The 22833-nt window shown below is 36.7% G+C and overlaps 1 protein-coding gene across 1 annotated transcript in view; it reads right to left on the bottom strand.

Annotated features, from left to right (window-relative positions):
* Positions 1–22833, bottom strand: part of LOC126184390 (bromodomain adjacent to zinc finger domain protein 2B-like) — a 318222-nt gene that overhangs the window by 34100 nt on the left and 261289 nt on the right. The window contains exon 33 of the mRNA XM_049926773.1: positions 19583–19802. Within this exon, the coding sequence (XP_049782730.1) occupies positions 19583–19802 (220 nt within the window). The remainder of the gene's footprint in view (positions 1–19582; positions 19803–22833) is intronic.

Raw genomic sequence — 22833 nt, 5'->3', positions numbered from 1 at the left:
TCATATACATCTACATGTTCTAAGTGTCCCTCTCTGTCTGTGTCTGTGTCTGTGTCTCTCTCTCTCTCTCTCTCTCTCTCTCTCTCACACACACACACACACACACACACACACACAAACAAACATAGTGTGAGGATCGGAAAAGTTTGCAAATTACAATGTACATATAAAGAAACGGTGTGAATTTCCAGGTCAGCTGACCGTGGAAGAATAAGGGTTCTGACAAAGATAAATAACATGAAAAGAGGAAGAACATGTCCTGTGAATATATTAATGTACAGTGACATATGGGAGAGTTAATTCATGGAACTGTTAAATAGGACAAACACACAAAGACTTAAGAAAATCTTCCCATACAATACTTTTTACACAATGGCATGGCTGTTTTACAGCATTGTTGGCTGCCTATTGCAACCCTATCTTTATGCCTCTTCATCTGTACAAAGCTCTCCTATTAGCTGTCTTTCCTGCTTGGTCTCCAGTCCAGCCTTTCCAAGGTCTACCACTTTTTATTCCTTCCTTGATGTCTCCCCATCCACACTTTCTGAGCTATTCCATTACCATCCATGTGTTTCCTATGGCCATATTGTTCTAGTTGTTCTCTTTTTATCCACCATACAGAAGTTGAATATATTTTCATAATTTCCTTAATGTCTTCATTCCTTACTCTATCAGTTACTCTGTTTCTACAACATCTCTAAATCATCATTTCTTTTGCATAAAAGCTTGCTTTCAGGCCACATTTCTTACATTAATAAAAATCATGTATTAAAAGCTCTCGTTAATAGTGGTAAAAATGAGTTCACCCTCTGGAAGAAAACCACATATTCATGATGCCTTCTTTAATGCCTCACAACTGATTACAAATATGAAGTAATATTCCTCAAGAGGTGGAAGTTAGAAGATGCATGTAGTAGGATGCAGGAAGGATAAAGATAACCAAGTTGGTGAGCACTGTGAATTCACTATTTCTCAATCAAACAATACAAATGAAATAACAAAGCTTCTCTTTATACCTATAATATGGCAAGCCCAAAGAATCCTAAACACGAAAGAAACATTCTCTAAATTTGTACACACAGAATAAAACAATTAAGCATTTGCAGATAACGGACAGATGACTGAAACAAAATATTTACTCAGTGTTGCATATAAAAAGCCATATTATCAATATAAATTTGAGTTCAAGGTCCAGGATGAAATATTTTGAACAGCCAAGGAGTTAACCTGTGTTAAGAATAGATAAATAGCAGAACAATTTTTATAACCGGCTGTGAAGATACTATGGTGGCTTTGTTTCTTGAGAAGAAATTCAAGAAAGCAGTGACAGGATTCATGATCCGGCCTGGCATACATTTCTAATTCATAACATCTGATTACTGATGGGACATAAGACAAGAAGCCTCCATGAAATAGAAGAGCTAGTAAAGTATATGTGATGTGAGTGACATTATTTTAACAGTTCTGAGTCACACATCAATTAGACAACACATTTATATTTGAAAACTGTGAAAATGAAGTTCAATAGCTAAAAGAGCACAGCAGGTTTTAAAATAATGTAAGAACAAGAATCAAAGCATTGGTCCAAGTTTCTTATAGAGCCATAAACAGTGGGCAGAAGGCAAAATAAATAACAACAAAGTGTTGTACAAGCAAATTACACAACCAAGGTTTCAGAGCAAAATAAAAAACAACAATGAAGTGTAATATAAGGAAATTACACAACCAAGGTTTCAAGACAAGAGTATTATCCGTAGAAATGTTCAACCAACAGCATAAAACTCATCACCTTATGACACAAATAATTTCTACACTAACTCATCACTTATAAATTACTGAGAATAATTACATGGTATTCACTCCAAGTCATCTTGTAGATAGATCTTTGAAGTGCTAAGCTTTCTAATTGCACCTTCACAATTCAATAATAATGTCCGTCACTGTTCATTAATAAAGCTATCAATGGTTTACAAAGGTATTCAATATGCAGCCCAAAAAAATCTTATCATTTGTCCAACAACACATTACGTATGACAAGTAGCAAAGTAAATTTTTAATCTAGTAACAAATGGGTTCGCCCGACAATGCCTCCTATTCCATAGATGGATTTTAAATCAGAAACAACTAGAATACATAATACAGTTCACTTCACTGTTAAATTTAAATGCATTTCATTAATAAGATGAGTAGTGTAAAAGAATAATACAGGTATTTTCATTAATTTTAATGCACTGTGCTATTTAGTGATCTGTGAAAGCCCAGTGTGTGGCCATATCAACATCACGTGTATACAGCCAGTGAACTGACACAGTCCACATTATTTCCATAGTTATCACATAAATGGTCTCATACAGTTGGATAATCAACAGTGCAGATCTATGGCTCGGAAAGACCTAGTTCACTTATATGTTGAAAACATTGTAAACAGAGTGCTGATTTCACTCAAAAGTTTCTCATGTGAACAAAATTTCAAAATTCTTTTCATGATACAAATATTGCAACTCATATAGCCTTAGTTTATGCAAAAATTTCAGTGAACTTCTCTTGAAAACAAAGCTTGAATTTTAAAGTCCATGGCAGTATTCACACATAGTTTTCATAAAAACAATAACAGTATATGGTTCTGAGCTTAAATAACAATAATCACAACTATTCAAAGTAGTGACAACCTTTTCTGCTATACCATGTTTCTTGTTTGGAAACTCGCATATTTCAATGTGCCTGGAAGAAAGTGTTGTCTAGTTATGCTTGTTGTAAAATGTATGACCCTTTCATGAAAATTGTGTAGAGTGTGACCAAATCTATTTCACACTTGACAATGAACAATGGCCATGGAAATATGTCACATCAAGGACATGATCATGGAATTTGTGATGCCTGGGTATTCAGTACACTGAGCTGCAGGGGAATAGATTGTACTGTCTACATCTACATCTACACTCTGCGAACCACTGTCAACTGCATGGCAATGGGTATGTCCCACTGTACCAGTTATTAGGGCTCTTTCCCACTTCCATTCACTTATGGAGCACAGGAAAAATCATTGTTTAAATGCCTCTGTGCATGCTGTAATTAGTCTAATCTTGTCCTCACAGTCCCTATGGAAGTGAAATGTACAGGGTTGTGGTATATTCCTATATTCATCATAAAAAGCCAGTTCTTGAAACTTTGTTAGTAGATGCTATATCGCACTGCCTGTGTTTGTAAGAAATACAATGCAATGTGCTCCAAAGAAGCATGTAGCTTGCAAAGATAGCCTAAATGGTTAAGGTGACTGCTCTCTACAAGTGGGAAATCTTGATTTGAGTCCCAGTGGAGCACGAATTTTCAATGTCATCAATCCATTCTATAGTTGAAGAGTGCCCATATTCGCAACTGTGAATACATTTACTGTATTTTTTAGCAGACTTTCTCAGGGTAGTTTCCATCTATCTTCAAGAGTCAGCCTTTTCAGTACTTTCAACATTTCAGTGACACTCTCCTGTAGGTCAAACAAATCTGTGACTATTTGTGCTGCCTTACACTGTACACGTTCAATATCCCCTGCTGGCCCTATCTGATGTGGGTCCAACACACTTGAGCAATATTCTAGGATGAGTCACACAAGTAACTGGTAAGCAATATTCTCTGTAGAATGAATGCATTTCCCTAATATTCTGCCAATAAAAAGAAGTTTGCTACTTGCTTTACTCAGTCCAAGTCTGTACTACGTGTTACAGCCAGGTATTTGTACGAGTTTACCAATTCAACCTGTGACTGATATTATATTGATATGATACTACATTTGTTAGTTTTCTGAAGCGCACAATTTTACATTTCTGAACATTTAAAGCAAGTTGCCAATCTTTACACCACTTGGAAACCTTATCAAGATCTGTCTGAATATTTGTGTAGATTTATGCAGAGTGTTCTTCATTGTAGATAACTGCATATTGGCAAAAACCTGAGATTACTATTAATACTGTCTGCAAAGTCATTGATACAACATAAACAGCAATAGACCCAACACACTTCCTGGGGCTACATCTGAAGTTACTTCTACATCTGTCGATAACTCTTCATGTGAGATACCATGCTGTGTACTTTCTATGAATAAATCCTCAATCAAGCCACAAATTTTGCCTGATACCCCATACGTTTGTACTTTCAATGTTAAGTGTAGGTGTGGTACAGGGTCAATTGATATTTAGAAATTGAGAAATATTGCATCTAGCATCTCCTAAATCCATGGCTTTCAGGAAGTCATGTCATTGTCACATCAAAGCCACAATCAAGTCCTAGTCCAAAGGCAGGGTGGTCGATGAAGCATAAAACTTACAATTGAAAGCATGTTTATTACTGACACTAATAATAGCCAGAACAGAACTAATCTCCTAGGTGGAGACTGCAGTTATTTATATAAGCAATGGATATTCCATAATGTTAGTATTTATACAACCATGGCATATTCCAGACATACGAATGTTACAAACATAAGATACGAAGGTTGGAACTTAAATAGTGGCAACTATTTATTCACAACCGACACAAAAGAATTACAGTTTGCACCTGTAACTATCCTTCAAAGTAGTCACCAGCATTGTGTAGAACCCATTGCCAACGATGTGGAAGCCCGTTCTGTTGACGGTGTGAATGGAGTGGTCTACTGCCTGTCAAATCTCTGCAACAGTTCTGAAATGAATGCCATGAAGTGGTTCCTTCATCTTCAGAATCAAATCAAAGTCACAAGGACTGAAGTCCGGGGAATAGGGTGGATGGTACAGTACTTCCCAGTCCCATCGACCGGACAGAGCAGCCACAGCTTGCACAGTATGCGCCTGTGCATTCTCACACAAAATGATGGGGGGTTTGCACAGAAAGTGTCACCGCTTATTTTGCAGAGCTGGTCACAGATGATGCTCCAAAAATGAACAGTGCACTGACAGTCTGCCAGGGAGGAATGTAATGCATTAGGATAGCACCATAATAGTCGTACATGAGAATCACCATAACCTTCACCATGCTGGGGCTCTGACACACTTTCGGCTTTCTCGGCGACCCATAATGACGCCATTCGTTGGAGTGGCATTTCAGTTTTGGCTCATACTATGTTGCCCATGTCTCATCCAGTGTTACCATTCAGCATAAGAAAGCCTCTCCTTCACCCTCATAGTGCTCCAAGTGCATCTGAGTAGCATCATAACGCATCTATTTCTGCATTTCCATCAAGTCATGCGGAACCCATCGTGATGCAATTTTTCACATGCTTCAGGATGCAAATCACAGTCGTATGCACTAATCCGGTTTCGTGGGGGAGCTCACGAACTGTATGGCATCGATCACTGTCCACTAACATGGCAGTAGCATGCACTTCTTCTTCAGAGATGCTAGGACGCCCTGCCCGATGCATGTCTGTCACAGTTTGCTGACCTTTGTTGAAGGCTTTTACCCAATGTGCCACTGTTCTGTATGGCAATGCTGATTCTCCGCATGCCTCTTGAAGACCTTGATGACACTGTCATGCTGTATGATCTCTGGCACATTCAAACTTGATCCAACTCCAGTGTTCCTGTTTCGAAAACATAGTGACACCATTATGCTAGACCGCTCACTCACAAGTGACTGTGGTTCCCTCAACTGTGCACATGCCAGTGACATGGGACACATGCGTCCATTTGCTCAGAGGTAAGGTACGTATGTCAACAACGTGTGCTATCGGTGACAATAGTAGATTCGATTGCATAGTGTCTCCACAGCAGTGTTGCCACTATTTAAGTTCCAAACTATGTATTTAAAGAACACTACAGAAACGATAAGTATGAAAAAAAAAAACCACATAATTGCAGGCAGGCAGGTTAGAACTGGCGACCCGCACCACACCAGCCAGACACTAACCACTCTGCTACTCTGCATGCACCAGAGCTTGTAGCATTCTTTCTTCCAACGGAGAAACATAAGCCACATATTCAGAAGTGCTCATTGGAGCCAACTACAGCACCCTGGCTCAAGTTTTTGACAAGAGTCCTCCATATGTCCGAGCTGGTGGATCCTCACATTCTGGTCATGTGATTACATCCTCTTCACTATGATGAGCATGGAAGGCAGCCCCTACCACAATACTTCATGATCAGCACATGGATATTTAGTCTCCTTGAACTTCCTATCATCGATCTGCACCTCTGGACTGTAGTAAGACTTCATACAGAGGATGTGGATGATATCTCTGTGTTTTTGTGTTCTTGATGGAGGATCATACTCCTCAACTTCACATGTGATGTCAGACAAGTGACAAAGGATATGGTATGACCCAAAGTCGTGCTCTAGTAACTTTTCTGATAGTTCCACATTCCCCACAGGTGTAAAAATCCATACCATCTCTCCCAGACTGTATCTCACTGGCCAGTGCTTATAGCACTCTCTGGCTGGTGTGCAGCAGGTTGCCAGTTCAAACCCAACACTTACAAATTACTTGTTATTTCATATTTATCATTTGTGGAATGTTCTTGAAACATCTTATGTTCATAATGTTTGTATATCTGCAATATTCAATGGTTGTATAAATACTAGCATTCTAGAATATTTGATGTTTGGATAAATAACTACAGTTTGTATAAATAACCACACATTCTGTCCAAGAGATCAGTTCCGTTCTGGCTATATATTGGTGCCAGTAATAAATGTGCTTCTAGTTCTAAGTGTTGTGCGTCACTAATGACCCTTCCTTTGGATTAGGACTGTATTGTGATTTTGACATGACATTTTTTGGTGGAGACATCAGGTACTTCTGAACATCTACATCACTGTGGCTCCAATTACACAACGTAAGAGATGATGCTTACATGAACAGGAACCAGAAGACAAGCAGTACCTTGTTCCTAAGATCCCTATATTCAGAAGACAGATGAATTCCAAAACAGCAGTAAGTCGGTTGCACATCAGACATGCATCAGTGTTTTCTGCAGACACTGGTCAGGACCTGATGAAATTGCTGTAAGGATTTGACCAAGTCACCAAATACAACAGGCGAGGTGACATGATGTGTTTGGCATCTGTGTACTTTTACTTGGACAGCATAGTCCAGCAATGGTTCAAGAACAATGAAGAGGAGTTAAATAGCCGAGACATTTCCAGGCCAAACTAAAGAAAATATTTGATGACAATCAGCAGCAAGTCCACTTGGCAGAAGATCAATAAAAGAACAGGGTCCAACATCATGGGGAAACAACACTGTTGTACATACAGAATGTTTTGTTCCTATGCCACATTGTGAATCCTAACATGACAGAGGCCGACAAAATCTCACACTACATTAAAGGAGTCACAGAAGACATGAACCAAGTTCTTCTAGTAAAGGATGTCACAAGAGTAAGCAGTTGTAGGAAACTAAATGACTGGAGATGATTTTAGGCAGAATTTTGTGACATGTTACAGTGCAGCAGAACAACACTTTGCTAACTCAAAACCTTACAGTAAAGACCATATTTAAATGCTCCATGATTGGGTACCTCTCTCTACATCACATGACACTGCTTTGTGTTGAATGAACAATGCTCAACTGCCGTCATAAAAAGTCTATTTAAATTACATTCTTTCCTAGAATACAACAAGTTCTTTGTTATATCACAAGAAGACCAACACTGGAGACATGGGCTCTTTCGCAATGACTCAGATTTTTCTACAACACACAATGAGCTACTTCAGGTATGTACGCTTCAGATATCTCAGTTCAATGCAAGTTAAATGTCTGTCTCCTGCTGAAGTGGTCACATTGCTGTTTCACTTTGATGGCAGATATAATTTAGTATAGTTAATATGCCTCATCATATTGAGGATACCCTCAGTGCCAGTTGTTACCTTCATTTGATGAAGCATATAATTTTATTAATTGTGAAGATAAGAGATCCATTAGAAATGACAGCACAGCTGTCCTGTTACCCCTTAGTAACAGAAAAGAGATGCTGGCCATTGTTTAAAGCACATATGAGCAAGCACAGGATGGCCCATCTTTTGGAGCTCTGGCTGACTTCCCTGCAAAGTCCAGATAAGCACAAAGGGTGGTTATAGTGGTCATTGTGAGCTCCAGCGTTAGATGATTAATGGTGTCTCATGGAAACAGCTGAGAGAGCAGGTAGGAACGTCAGTCTTCACTGGGTGTGTTTTCAAGAGGAGGGGGGGGGGGGGGGGTCTAATTAAAGATGTGGGGAAGGTTCTGCTAGTGGCTATTGGAAGACCTGGGTGCAGCCCACTGCAATTCGTAGCTCATTTCAGCATGAATGTCATGTGGCACTGGCTTGCTGATCATTTACATGTAGGTAACTGACTACTTATTTCTGTTCAGGAATTTCTCTGCGATATGGACATGGAGTTGTACTCTTAGAAGTGAGGAAATCAACCACATTAATCACAGATGAGGGTATTTGTCCTTGTGAATTAGAAACATAAAACAAGCAGTATTGTGGTATTAGTCAAGAATTTGTCTCAACATATCACAGATAACAATGCCCACACAATATTAAGAACAGAAAGCAGGCTGAAACTAGAGCTGAATAACAGTGAAATTGTAAATTCTGACTGGAATATGTACCACAAAGGAAAACTGAATGTCAATGGTGGCACATATCCTATGGTGTAAAGAACTCAATAATATCTTGTGAGGTTATTACATACTCTGAATGTGAAATAATATGAGTAAATGTACCAAAGGGGGCTCAAACATGGTAATCAGTTGCTTTTATTGGCCATCAGCTTTAGGAACTACAGAGTCATAATGCCTGAGAGAAAATTTTGGAGAATAATGTGTTACCATTTCCTGATCACACTATGGCAACTGAGGGGGATTTTACCTTATCAGCTATTAACTGGGAGATAAATGCAGGTGCCAGAGACAAGGATTATGTGAGATTGTACAAAACTTTTTTTTTCTGTAAATTACATTGAGATTCAGCTTAGTGAACTTACTTATAAGGGTCACCACAGCTTCCAGGTAGTAGCCAAAAAACAAATTCTTCAATTCACTGAACAAAGAGGAGGGAATTACTGGCAATAATGCTATTATAGTAACTACAGGTGTTGAGGGAATGTTAAGAATTGTAGATAAATATTTCTGCTTAAGAGAGTGTGACACGAATCAGATGTCAGATTATCTGAGCAATCAAAATATGCTCTAAACCTGCACATTCCAGGTAAGGTTGAGTGAGACAGAAGGACCTGGTATTATCAACAGTGGGCTCATTATAGTATTAAATATTCTTTATATAATGCTATGTCTGTCTCTTGCTCAACATCTTAGCTATTAGGTGAGTGGCTATATTTCTTAATATCAAAGTAAATAGTGTAATCATCATTGATCCTAATGTTGGTTTGAACACCAAACTTGCTCAACAGGTCAGGTGTGCACTAGACATTAGAGGCAGCTACCCAAGTAGCTGAATTTGTGTGGTGTGCTCACAAGGTTTTTTTTAGATTAGGCAACTCTACATTCAATCCAGATCCTGAAGTATCAGCATAAGATCCAAAGAAAAGCCTCCCACAGATGCGAGCATCAAAATCGAAGCGGTTAGCTGTCAAAGCATTCACAACAAAGTGCCAAAGTTTGAAGCACTCCTAATAGGCACTGAAGTTCTCATGATAAACCAGAGGTTAGTAGTTGTGAGGTCTTTACAGATAATTTAAGTGTACAATGAAAGGATAGGAAAATGGGAATTGGAGATGGTGCATTTGTTGCAGTAGACAAGAAAGTCAAATGCACCGAGATAGAAGTTGAAGCTGCCAATGAGATCATTTGGGCAAGACTCTGTATCAAGTATGGGTAAAAAATTATAATGGGTCCTTCTGTTGACAACTGACCACCTGATTCTCCTCCTGATGTAACCCAAAACTTTAGAGAAAACCTCAGTTCACTTGAATGTAAGTTTCCTAATGATACAGCAACCATTGGATGAGACTTTAATCATCCAACAATCAATTGGGATATCATCCAACAATCAATTTGGATAAGTACAGTCTTTTTAGGCATGGGCATGATAAGACATCCTCTGATATGTTACTAAATGCCTTCTCCGAAAACTACCTAGAACAAATACTTCAGAACTCCACCCATGATGAAAAATATGTTGGATCTAATAGCAACCGAGAATACCAAAACATAAAGGGCAACTAACACAAGCAGAAAGATTTATATGTTCAGTAAACAGAGAAAAAATTGTGTCATATCTCAATGAGGAACTTGAAACTTTTACCTCAGGACAGGAGCATGTTGAGGAATTGTGGCTAAAGTTTAAAAGAATAGTTGACCATGCACTGGATGGGTAGGTACCCAGTAGGACAGTTCATAATGCAAGAGGTCCTACATAGTACACAGTCCCTATAAAGACACTTTGAAAGAAACAGAGACCACTGCAGAATACGTGTAAAACAAAGTGTAGGGCTATAGATAGAGAGATTCTGAATGAAACATGTTTATAAGTCAACAGAGCAATGTATGAGGCATTCAATAACTATTGTATCAGAATACTGTCAAATCATCTTTCACAAAATCTGTAGAAATTCTGGTCATATGTAAAGGCTGTTAGTGGCACCAAAGTCAGTGTCCAGCCGCTCACAGACAAGACTGGAAATGTAGTTGAGAGGTGCAAAGCAAAAGCATACATTCTTAACTCTGTTTTCAAATATTCCTTTACAAAGTAAAACCCAGAAGTATTGCCCCAACTTAATTTTTGGACCACTGAAAAGATGAGTGAAATTGATATTAGTGTCAGTGGCACTGACAAACAGCTGAAACCATTAAAACTGAACAAACCCAACAGCCTAATGGAATCCCTATCAGATTATATACACAATTTGCACCTGAGTAGGCCCTCTGTTAACTATAATCTATAGTAGATCCCTAAAACACAAAAACTGAGCCCAATAGTTGGAACAAAGCAGACGTCACATCTGTCTACAAGATGGTTATCAGAAGTGATCACCATTTTATAACACAATTTGTCCACCAAAGCACTGAAAATTTCAGTTGTGAGTTTTCATCTTCACTTTCCCATCCATGGTATAACAACCAGAAGGGGATTTTAGTTATCCAGCAACAACCAGGAAAATCTGTTAGTGACACACAAGACAAAATGTCCTACAAAACAACTGAAGAAACCACTCTACAAAACTTATATTTAATATACAGCTTACTACTCAGATATAGCTCACTATTCATATGTATTACATTATCTGGTGACAATAGCTGACTTTTTGGTGGGTGTTCACAATAGCAGTGTGATCAGAAAAAATGATGTATTTGTACACAAGTTTATGTTCACTACAAAATATATAACCAGACAGTTTAGTTTATTTATCTGCATGTTCCATGGATAATAACTGCAAACTCTCGCTATGATGGGCAACGTGAAAGTTTAATAATTATCATGCCTGTTCTCAGTGAAAAATATGGTAACATGTCAATCATTCACATATGATTTCAATTTGTGTTTGAAGTTAATTCAATTATCTTTTTAATTTTTTACATCACTGGGTAGGTGATCAAATACTTTTATGGATGAATACCTCACTCCTTTTTATGCCACACTGCAGTTGAATGGAGGATAGTGGATGTCATCTTTCCTTCTTTCTTCCTCAACTTCCTCAATGAGCAGTTACCACTGTATATGATGCCATAAGATATTTGCAAATGAAAATAGGAAATGTAAGTCAACTTCTGACATTTTGATCTCCGCAGTCCCCTATTAATGCAAACCTTACAGATATTAGATTTTAAGAAGATGTGTAACTATGATTCCCAGTCCTAGTTCTCATACACACCTACAGATTTAGAGTCTGTTTCATTTATTATTAAAACTGGCACATTATTTCTAATGGAGTGGTCAGGACTTGTGAGGCATAGAACTGCATTTATTCAATTTTTCCAAGTTCAGTGACAGTCACATGCGCACAACCAGTTACTAGTTTTTTCTAATCTATTTACATTTTCAATTGTTGAAGTGTCTCCATTAGGCTTGATTACAATGCTTGCATCATCAGCAAAGTGAACTACTTCAGTTTCTTTGATAGTCATTTATATACAACAGCAATATGAGCAGCCCAAATATCAAACCCTGTGGTACAACTGTAGTGCTGTCTGTAATGCACAGTCCCTGTGTTTCTTATTGGATACATATCACACTCCCAAACAATGGCTTCAACTTAAAACTTTGCCCTGAAAACAATTGATAAACTGTGATTTAAGTCATGAATAGTTAATTCTAGATGACTATGCACCCTTTGCCTAAATCATTAACATTTAACACTTAGAATCAGACACAACACAAAAATACCTGGAAGCAATAATGTACAGAGATATGAAATGTAATGATCACATAAGAAGAAGTCAAATTTAATGCAGGAAATACGTTTTTGCTAACTGCTTGCATATCTCAATCTACACAAGGGTGCGCTTGTACTACACATGTATAAATCTAGCTCCAATCTTTAGGTTCAAAACTGGATTGAACTAATAGAAGTAATAAAATGTAAACATAAAAAGTGTACTGAAGATGGTCATAGGCTTCTTTAAATAATCAGATAGTATAATAGAAACGACAAAAATCTGGATTGGTAGACACTGTACAAAAGATGAGAATTATATAATTAAACAACTACCAAGAATATTTGAAGAACTGGTTTTCAGTGATAAAAATAGCGACAACATGCCATCAACTACATTGTGTCCTTTATGACATAATTAGATTAATCAGAACACACATAGTGACTGCAAATCTCATTCTCCCTACACTCTACTTTTGAAAGAAGTGAAAACAGTTCTTAATATATCATACAATGAAAAACAATTTGAGGCTTGTAATTTGCCACGGGCCTTAGAATGACTTGTACAGCAGATCTAAATGTAAATGTGGGATCTCAATCTACTGTCATCAATAAATTTATAATTTTGCAAACAATTAAATTCAACAACAAATTTCTCTGCAATATCTCTTGGGATTCTGTTGAGGGTATCAGGTCTATCTTGTGTAATCCAATGAGTAATATGACGCTAAATTTCTTAGGCACCATCAGATTAAATATCTACTTAATTTATCACTACATTATATCTGTAATCATCATTGTATCCACATTAGAAATGGATTTGAAGTAAAATTATACCAAAGACCAAGTATTACCAATATTTTCCAAAATACTGTAAGTCTTAAGCGTATAAGAGAACCACACAGTGCAATATTTATAACTGAGTATCAAAATAATGAGAACTGAACATTATAAATTATCCAAAAGTCTCGTAAAACATACAACAGTTCTCTCTCTCTCTCTCTCTCTCTCTCTCTCTCTCTCTCTCTCTGTGTGTGTGTGTGTGTGTGTGTGTGTGTGTGTGTGTGTGTGTGCGCGTGTGTGCATGTGCATGCGTGCAACCACGCTTGTGCATGCGCACATGTGCAGAAACCTGCAATTCCAAAAGCTTGTGCTACACAAAAGGCACGTTTACTAATTTCTACAAGCACATGCCAGCAAGAAAATGGTGCATAAGAAGAAACACTGTTAAAATTAATAACAGTTAATAGGTCTGAACTGTTAAGCATTTTAGTATTAGCCACTTGCATTAAAATATAATTACAAAATAAAATTATCCAGAGGATAGCAGAATACAGTTTTAGAAATCATTACTTTCTGCTGTATTAAAGAGACTGCAAAAATAATAGAAAAAAGAGTGGATTTTAGGAATTTAGGTAGGATACAGTAAAACCATTTTCTTTTTTTTGATAAAATTCACATTGCTCCACAACATCTACATTTCAGTTCTTGCCCCTTCATACCTAAATGCAAGTATTTCTATATCAGTGTCCAGTTTTAGTCTTCTTTGGTGTGAATGCAATAATTTCATTTAGAAAGTGACCACCACTACAAACTTGAGGTCACCTAATTTACAAGAGTCATTTCATAAATAACACACAGGTCGACAACACCGTGGAATGACTGATGCATCTATGTTATTGGTTATGTCACTAGTAGGCCAAGATTTGTGGAAGAGGCTTGGGTAGTTTTGCTATGTCAGCATAAAGTTCAGTATGAAATATTGTATATTAAGATCAAAACTGAACATGGCGAAATCTAAATGAAATCCAACCATAAAAGCTTCTCATTGGGCTAACAGTTTTCATGAATGCCATTTGAGCATAAACAACAACCCATGACGAGGAATGCCAAAAACATCAACAGACAAACAAAATATGAAACTTATGAAAAGATCATTGTGCAATATGTGAGGAAATTTCTGAAGCTGCAGGGAGTCAGTAACCTGACACATAATTTGAAAAAAATCTGTGTAATGGGTCCTTCGGTGCTTGACTGCTAAACAGTATTGAAAAATTCCTAGACCTGAAAACTTTCTGAAACACAATTTGACATTGAAAGCCAATCTTACTTGCTTTTAATCATCACTATTCATGAAACATGGGTTACTTTGAGCTTAAATCCCAACTCTGAGTTGAAATTACAATAGAATGAGATGAACTAAGTGAGATGGCACAGTGGTTAGCACAATGGACTCGCATTTGGGAGAATGATGGTTCAAACCTGTGTCCAGCCATCCAGATTTAGGTTTTCCATTATTTCCCTAAATCACTCCAGGCAAATGCAAGGATGGTTCCTTTGAAAGGACACAGCTGATTTCCTTCCCCATCCTTGACACAATCTGAGTTTGTGCTCCATCCCTAATGATCTCAATGTCAATGGAATGTTAAACCCATTCTTCCTTCCTTTTGAATGAGATGAGAGGTCAGTCAACCTCAGGGCCAAAACAACTTAAAATGTCAAACAAATGATGATCTTTGGTAATGTGTACTGCTGAATCAACTCAAGAGTGTATTATTGTAAATTCATTTGACAATTTAAAAGAAAAATACACAATAACTGACCTTAGTTGCTGGAGGCTGGCTCACTCATTTTCCATAGCATTGCTTGCCTGCACACTGACAGTATCATAACTGAAAAGCTGCGTTAATACATTTGGAAAATGTTATCTCATGCACCCTAGAGCCCTGTCTTGAATCAACCACACTTTTAATTCCAAAGTGGAAACAACCTACGTGAGGATACCATTATTCATCTCTGGTAGAACCTTCTGTTGCCACTACCTGAATCATTCATCAGTTGAACAAAGATGGGTTCTTAGATAGAACTATAAAATTTCTATTACACTGGGACACAGGTTATCGAGAAGCAGGGATACTGTAATGAAGAATTGTGAGGAAATAATGCAAATAAATAAACACTGAAATAAATAAAAAAGTTTGTGTACTATTTATGAAATGGCCCTTGTATTTAATTATATTTTATCTCCATACCATAAGCTCATCATTTTGTATGAATTACGTGCAAACACACATTGATAAATTGTTATTTTGTAAATAGATTTAAATCATCATTATCAGCAGTAGCATATTAATTTGAACATATGCACAGCCTATATAAACAAAACAAAGTTTTCCAAGTATCACCTTTCAACTTTCCTTGCCACTCAACTCTTCCATGATTTCATTCATCTCTTTACTTCTGCTAATATTATATGAAGGCAAGACTAATTTACACAGTGTTTTGGAAAAAAAACTCCTCACAATGTTGTAAGAAAAACATTGAGATCAAAGGCATTCTTCTTGGATTGCAATCTGTTGTTGTAGTCACTATAAGTGGTAGGACAATGCCCACAGTATTTAATTAGATGTAAATCTAGGAAGATTATGTTCTTTCAAAATACTATGATAAAAACAGTTACCTGATGTCAACCATACAACAAGCCTACAACATCAATTACATTCTGCTTAAGATTAAGGAAGATATGATAAGAGAGTTTTGGACACATAATGAAGTATACAAGTAAGTCATTTTTCTGTTACTTCATTTGCAGATTCAGATGGAAATAGAGTTATTGATAACAGTACAAAGTAACAACTGTAACACACTCTAAAGTAGTTTGATAAGTATATTCTGTATCTTCCTCTTGATCATTTGCATTTTACTTCATATTATTTGAAACGAATATTAATAAAAATCATGATAACGGAAAGAACAGATAGCTTACTGATATTTTACAGCTAGAGATTCTTATCAAGAGCAGGAGAAAAAAAAAAATGCAGTTGACACTTGTGTCTTATCGTGCCAGTAGAATATTTCTTTTGATCTGGGTTGCAAGTCACCAGTCTTGTCTTACTAGTGCCTCCTAATATGTTCGCAACTATTCCCAGGGACTGCACTGATTACCCCCACCTCCCAGAATGTGATATGTGGCATGATGCTACCTTTATCTATGATACATTATTTAATCCAGATATATTGCTTAGGTTTTGTTTTTAGAATGTCTGCAATTTGGTGGTGGCTGCTACCTTTTATTTTTATCTGAGCACACAACTACTACTCTCATCCTTTGCAGATGATTGTGCAAGTAGCACTGATGTTGAACTGTCTTGCTCTTTTACAAATGTTGGCTTACCACTCCCCAAGCCTCATGAACCAGAAGTATTCATTGTGAAGCATCCTTCAGTGAGATGTAATTGTACATTCAGCTGCACAATAAACCATGTATTTGCCTGTTAAGTATACGATGCAGTTTAGTAGCTTATCATTCTCCCAAGAATCCTGACAACTATTGCTTGCTATTTATAATAAAAAAGTATATATTAACATACTGTGTTAAAGGAAGGGAATGGAGCAATACTACTGGCTCATATCAACTATTCTCTTGAAACTTTTCAACTGGTCATTTAGAGAAGTTGTTGACATCGGATACCACTTTCATCCATTTCAACTTAATTTCATGCTTTCTGAAAATGTTACCTATTTAAATATGGCAAAATATGCCAGTGTTGATGCATGAAACATACACAATTCTTCCTCTTGTATTTTCCAAAGTTCTTATTTTCCTCCATCACTTATAGTGGTTTTTCTTTGTTACTTATTGTTAGTAAAAGAAAGTATGTGTGAAATGTAAATCATCTAAAAACAAAAAGGTCAATTATGATCGACAACTTTTTTTAAAATTCTGATTCACAACAAAATTCTGTGTCCTGGTAAAAATGTGTGTTTGTTATTTCAGTAACAGATTTTTCAGAGGAGTGGGACAGATTACAAATCCTCTGGCTATCTTGTAAGAGACATCAGTATTTAGAGTTACACTGACATATATCACAGATCACAGTAGACAGAAAGGAAGGAATATTGGGTTTAATGTCCCGTCGCCATCAAGGTCATTAGAGATGGAGCACAAGCCTGGAGTGTGTCAACGATGGAGAAGGGAATTGGCTGTGCCCTTTGAAAGGAACCGTCCTGGCACTTGACTGGAGCAATTCAGGGAAATCATGGAAAACCTACATCTGGATGGCTGGACGCATGTTTGAACCATTGTCCTCCTGAATGTGAGTCCAATATGCTAATCACTGTGCCACCTTGCTCGGTGTATATTGCAGTGATTTGCTACCATGTGAATCTACTGATATGGCTTGTGTGCCCTAGTCATTCTTAAATTGCAATAAATGAGGGTGCTTCAGTTCAGTTACGGTATATGTTAACTTATGTTAATAATCAAAATGATTATAAATTTATTAATATTAACAGTATTTATGACAGAGGAAGATAGTTTATTTTTCAGGTGACTGAATAACAGTGGAAGGAAGTGGCTCACAGAAGCACAAATTCAATAACACATTTTACTCTCTATCTTTTAAATGATTTTCTGAATTTGAATACATGGATAAAGGAAAACTTAGGAAACAATAATGAGAGGGAGTAAGTGCAATATTATTATTATTATTATTTTGTGATTCCTGATCCAGTGTTTGGAGTAAGTTTTCCTTAGCTACAGGATTTGCATCTTTTTCTCTTTGTGTGTCTCAGTTTCCACCATTCTTTTTTAATCCAAAAATTTGAAAATGAACTTTTTTATTTTTTATTTGAGTGTGTTTCCTGCAGTTGCTCCTGATCACCATGGGCTGCAAAAATTGAAGTGACACTCACAAAGAGTGCATCTTAATCTGCCATTAATGACTGATATTTACATCCAATTAGTCAAGCAAATACCCAGTTGTACATATGAAGCTGATAAAAAAAAATGCTGCACTCAATAATCATATGAAAACTATCACTATTGTAGGTATACAGTAATTTTATTTAACACTCAAAGTCATAATTACAGTTGAAGCCAAACCTGTGTATATGGTACCCATGAAATATTTCCACTATGTGTGATCTTAAATCAGAAACCTTATAAATGATCAGTAGCATTAAACTGGTACTCTGTTACATGTAAATTACAGAGACAGGTGCTACTAGTCTTTGAACAGCTCTAAAGTGCTGCTTCATCACATGATGCACCAGGACATAAAGTTGTGAACATGGAAGGAAATTATGTAATGTCTTGTTTATATTTGGTTACATCTATTAAATAATTTGCATTGTAAAATATCCACACATCAGGCATACATAATTTATCCTTGATGATGGTAATAACTATATGCCAGAAACTAAATCAAAGTGGAATTTTCAGTTGTATTTAAATTTACCCGTGGTCAACAAGAGTCAAAATTAAAACATATTCAAAATCCAGAATGAGATTCAAAATGTTTGATAATTAATAAAATTGCAAAGTGAGTGATGGTGGAGACAAGAATTATGAGTTCTAGATTGACTTCTTCCATGATACTGTAGGTTTGTTAAAAAGCCATACTTTTTTAGGCTGAGCAACTGTAACATATGAGACAATATATAATGAACTGTGAGGAAACTTTGTGTGGCAGTACTGTAAGTTCTCTGAAGCTGAAAATAAAGTAATTTGTGTTGGCAGAAATGATGCTGAACTTCCATTCTTATTACTTATAAATGATATGTAGTGTACTAAATAGCTTGTAAGTTATGCAAAACAAAGAGACACTTAATTAATTAAGGTGAATCAAAACTTAACCTCGACAATGCATAAAACTAAATTAGAAGTGAGATTATACTGAAACAGCAAACATTACTTTTAATTTCCTCAATGAAAGTTTGCAATAATTGGAAAAATAGTTGTGTGCTCTCACACAAGATCTGCCTCTACTTGTGCGCATTATTTTACATGTTTGCACTTAATTCAACTTAAATGATGAGCTTCAGTTTTAAATACATAGCATCATGGAACAAATGCCAAAAGTAGCAGTGATCAGCTGCAAATTCTTAGCCAGTAAATTAAAACACACACGTGGTATGCACAGAAATCAATTGACACCACTATAATACAATGGGACCTCATTATAATCTAGTAACTTCTACAAATGTGACAGCTCCAAAAATTTGAAAGGAATATGTATTATGAATAATAATAAAAATATTAATATGCTGATTAATTGTACTGATTCACATTACATCATTAATATGTCATCCTTGGGTTCAGATTTTAATTAGTTAAATCCCCTAATAATCCATGTAAATGGAAAAAAGTGATTCTTCATTTTCCCACTCAATTTGTTGGAATTATATCTCACTCTCAGATACAATGACACTTCAAGGTTTTACTGTGGAGAAAGCCATAGGAGGATGCTAAAGGAAACAGTCAGAACTGAAAAAGCAAAATCAAGCGAATACCCACACTAGAACCTTTGCCGGATGCGGATGTAACCGAACTCACGGCTTTCATGATGCTCTTGTCCCAAGCGATGGAGGCCTCGAGCATGTAGAGAGCCATCGCAAGTTGTGCTGATGTGTGAGCACGCCCCACAGCCTCCCGCCACACGGCCAGCCCCTTGGGGATGCTGTCATCACAGGTTAGAGTATCTCCAGATATGCCAGACAGGTTTACATCCCCTGAGCTGTAAACAAAAATCATGTGATAGAAAACCGCCATATTTGTAGATTACTTGTTTGTACTTCTTGTACAAATAAATCACTCAAAACACAGTCAACCTATATGAAAAGACACAGTTCACACAGTTCGATAAAGGTTTCAAAGAAAATTATCAGAACAGTAGCACGTAGTGTATACAGCTCCTCAGGTAACTACAGATCTCCTTTAATACATTCCAATTGAGAGTGAAATGTCATAGCACAGAAGATAAAGACAAAAGTATTTTAGATATCACATGCTCAACAGCTTGAGCAGGAACAGACATGCGTAATTTCACCAAATTAATCTTTCAAACATTTTTGTTAAAACAGGCAATACTTCTGATAGTTTACTATCTTTATTTGATTTCATTTTGTATACACTCTGGGATATTTCAGCTCAGTCACACCTGCCTACCTGCACAAGGAATTTGTCATTTGTTCATGTCTTCAGCTGAATCATAAATATCAGGTTGGTGTAAATGCAAGATATTTGCAATTTTCACAATGGCTTTCTTATTAGATGTTCTTTCACGGAAAATCATTGTTTGCAACAGCCACTTGTTGAAAAAACTACTATATTTAGTTGGGGCAGCCTCTGCACTCAAAGGGTGTATTTCGACTACTTACTAAAAAAAGTAATCGGCACCACTCTGGCTTTTCCTGTGTCTTTACAATTACTACTGCAACAACAAATACCCAAATAAGATATAACAAACCACATGTTAGTACATTAGACCACGTTATCAAACTGGAAGATATGTGACTGTTAATATAATTAACACAGAGAACCACATCCCCTAGCTGGCTTCCAATACTTCCTTATCTGCTCCTAATTCCACATGTCTCTCTCTCCCTCCCCCGGATCACCCCAACCCCCACCCACCTTACGTAGATCCACAAATCTGTTAGTGGGAACAATTATGTACACACCGTTGCCACAAGTACAGCAATATGAATATCCATTTTGTGTGTGTGTGTGTGTGTGTGTGTGAGAGAGAGAGAGAGAGAGAGAGAGAGAGAAAGAGAGAAAGGGGGAGGAGGGGATAACATGAACATACACTAGAAAAAAAGCAAAAGTTCAAAAAGCATTGTGTTTTATGATCTGTTGCTTGTATCTGTACATACTGCATTAGTTGTCTGCAGGTGACTGGTAGCATTTCCTTATTCTTGTTTGCTGTTTCTATCCTGTGATTTCCATTATCTCAATAATTCACCTCCATATTGAGTTCTTATTAGACTCCCATGAATTTTCTACTATGAAAATGATATATTACATGTCTGTAGATTTATAATTAAAATATTTGTTTTGACTTGTCTGAGTTAACTTGATTTCTGATGAATCAGAAAAATGTGTCTGCAAAAGATACAACTTTAGGGTATCATTGTTCTTTCACATTTGTATAGAAGTGATATTTAAATAGTTAATTGATATATAATAGAGGGAAACATTCCACGTGGGAAAAAAATATATCTAAAAACAAAGATGATATGACTTACCAAACGAAAGCGCTGGCACGTCGATAGACACACAAACAAACACAAACATACACACAAAATTCTAGCTTTCGCAACCAACGGTTGCCTTGTCAGGAAAGAGGGAAGGAGAGGGAAAGACGAAAGGATTTGGGTTTTAAGGGAGAGGGTAAGGAGTCATTCCAATCCCGGGAGCAGAAAGACTTACCTTAGGGGGGGAAAAAAAACAGGTATACACTCGCACACACACACATATCCATCCACACATATACAGACACAAGCAGACATATATTAGTATGAATGTTTAATGAGGCTTGGAAAGAAAGGATTGTATTATCCGATGATCTGATACAGTAACCATTACAATGCTTCCCAAAAAGGGCAATTATATAAAGTAGTCATTCATAGTTCTGTATCACTGAAATTGTTGAAAATGTGCAGTGAAAAAGTTCAGGAGTATACAATAACAAATTAAAAACCTATCAATACAGCTTCACTAATCGAGCAATAACCCTGCATGCAGTACACTCACATAGTCTGGTTTGCACATCCCAGTATGAAACAAACCTTCAGGAATGCAGGGAAAGCTAATAATGAGCATCTCAACTATTTATGTCAACTAAATGCAACACACTACATTAAGTACCTTCAAGTGTTAAGACTAATATTTTTTGGATCAAAAGAAAAATGTACTCATTTTAAAATAAAATAGAAAGTATGAGAGTTTTGGACATTATAATCACTAGTGAAGATGATGCCCTAGAAAAATCTCACTTTTTCAGAAAATGTCCCACATAATTACATCTGAAAACTGAGCTGTACTCATATTTACTTTATTTTATCTAAGATTCAGGGGCATTTATCTCAGAAAATGTGGTATTTATTGTAGCAAGTTAACAACTGGTATAATGAACTGTTTGTTGTAAGCTTCTTATTTTACATCGCATACCATATTTTGCGGACTATAAGACACACTTTTTTCTTCAAAAAATTGTCTCCAAAATTTAGATGTGTCTTATACTCAGAATTAATACAAAAATATCCAGTGTTTGACATAAAATTCCTGTCAGTCTTTAAAATGGTCAGATATTCTATGTTGTGGGAAATCTATCTCCATTTGCTATCATTGGATTCAACTGACAGCAGCAGTACACCGATGCAACGAACATGAGTTGCGGGGATTCACAAACATGCAAACACTGTCTCCTTTGTGTACCACCATCACAAACCCAGAACACAGCATAGCTTATGAAGCATCATTGCAGCATATGGTGCCAGGAACCTGAACTGAAAGTGATATGTGTTATCAGTAACAATACAATTTTTTTGTTAGCTAGTTTCATGTTGGAAAAAAAAGGTATGTATGTGATGTGGGCTATAAATTGAAAGTAATAGCATATGCAGGAGAGCATGGAAACAGAGGAGCTGAGTGGCATTTTCGTCCTCTACCAACAGAAGAAACCATTTGCAAATGGTGAGCTGGTAAAGAAGAATTAAAATAGATGACAAAGACTAAATGTGCAAATAGAGGGCTGAACTCAA

Source organism: Schistocerca cancellata, chromosome 4, assembly GCF_023864275.1.
Source record: "Schistocerca cancellata isolate TAMUIC-IGC-003103 chromosome 4, iqSchCanc2.1, whole genome shotgun sequence".
Classification (NCBI taxonomy): domain Eukaryota; kingdom Metazoa; phylum Arthropoda; class Insecta; order Orthoptera; family Acrididae; genus Schistocerca; species Schistocerca cancellata.
Note: the sequence above shows the minus strand (reverse complement) of the source record. Positions and strands in the feature narration are given on the sequence as shown.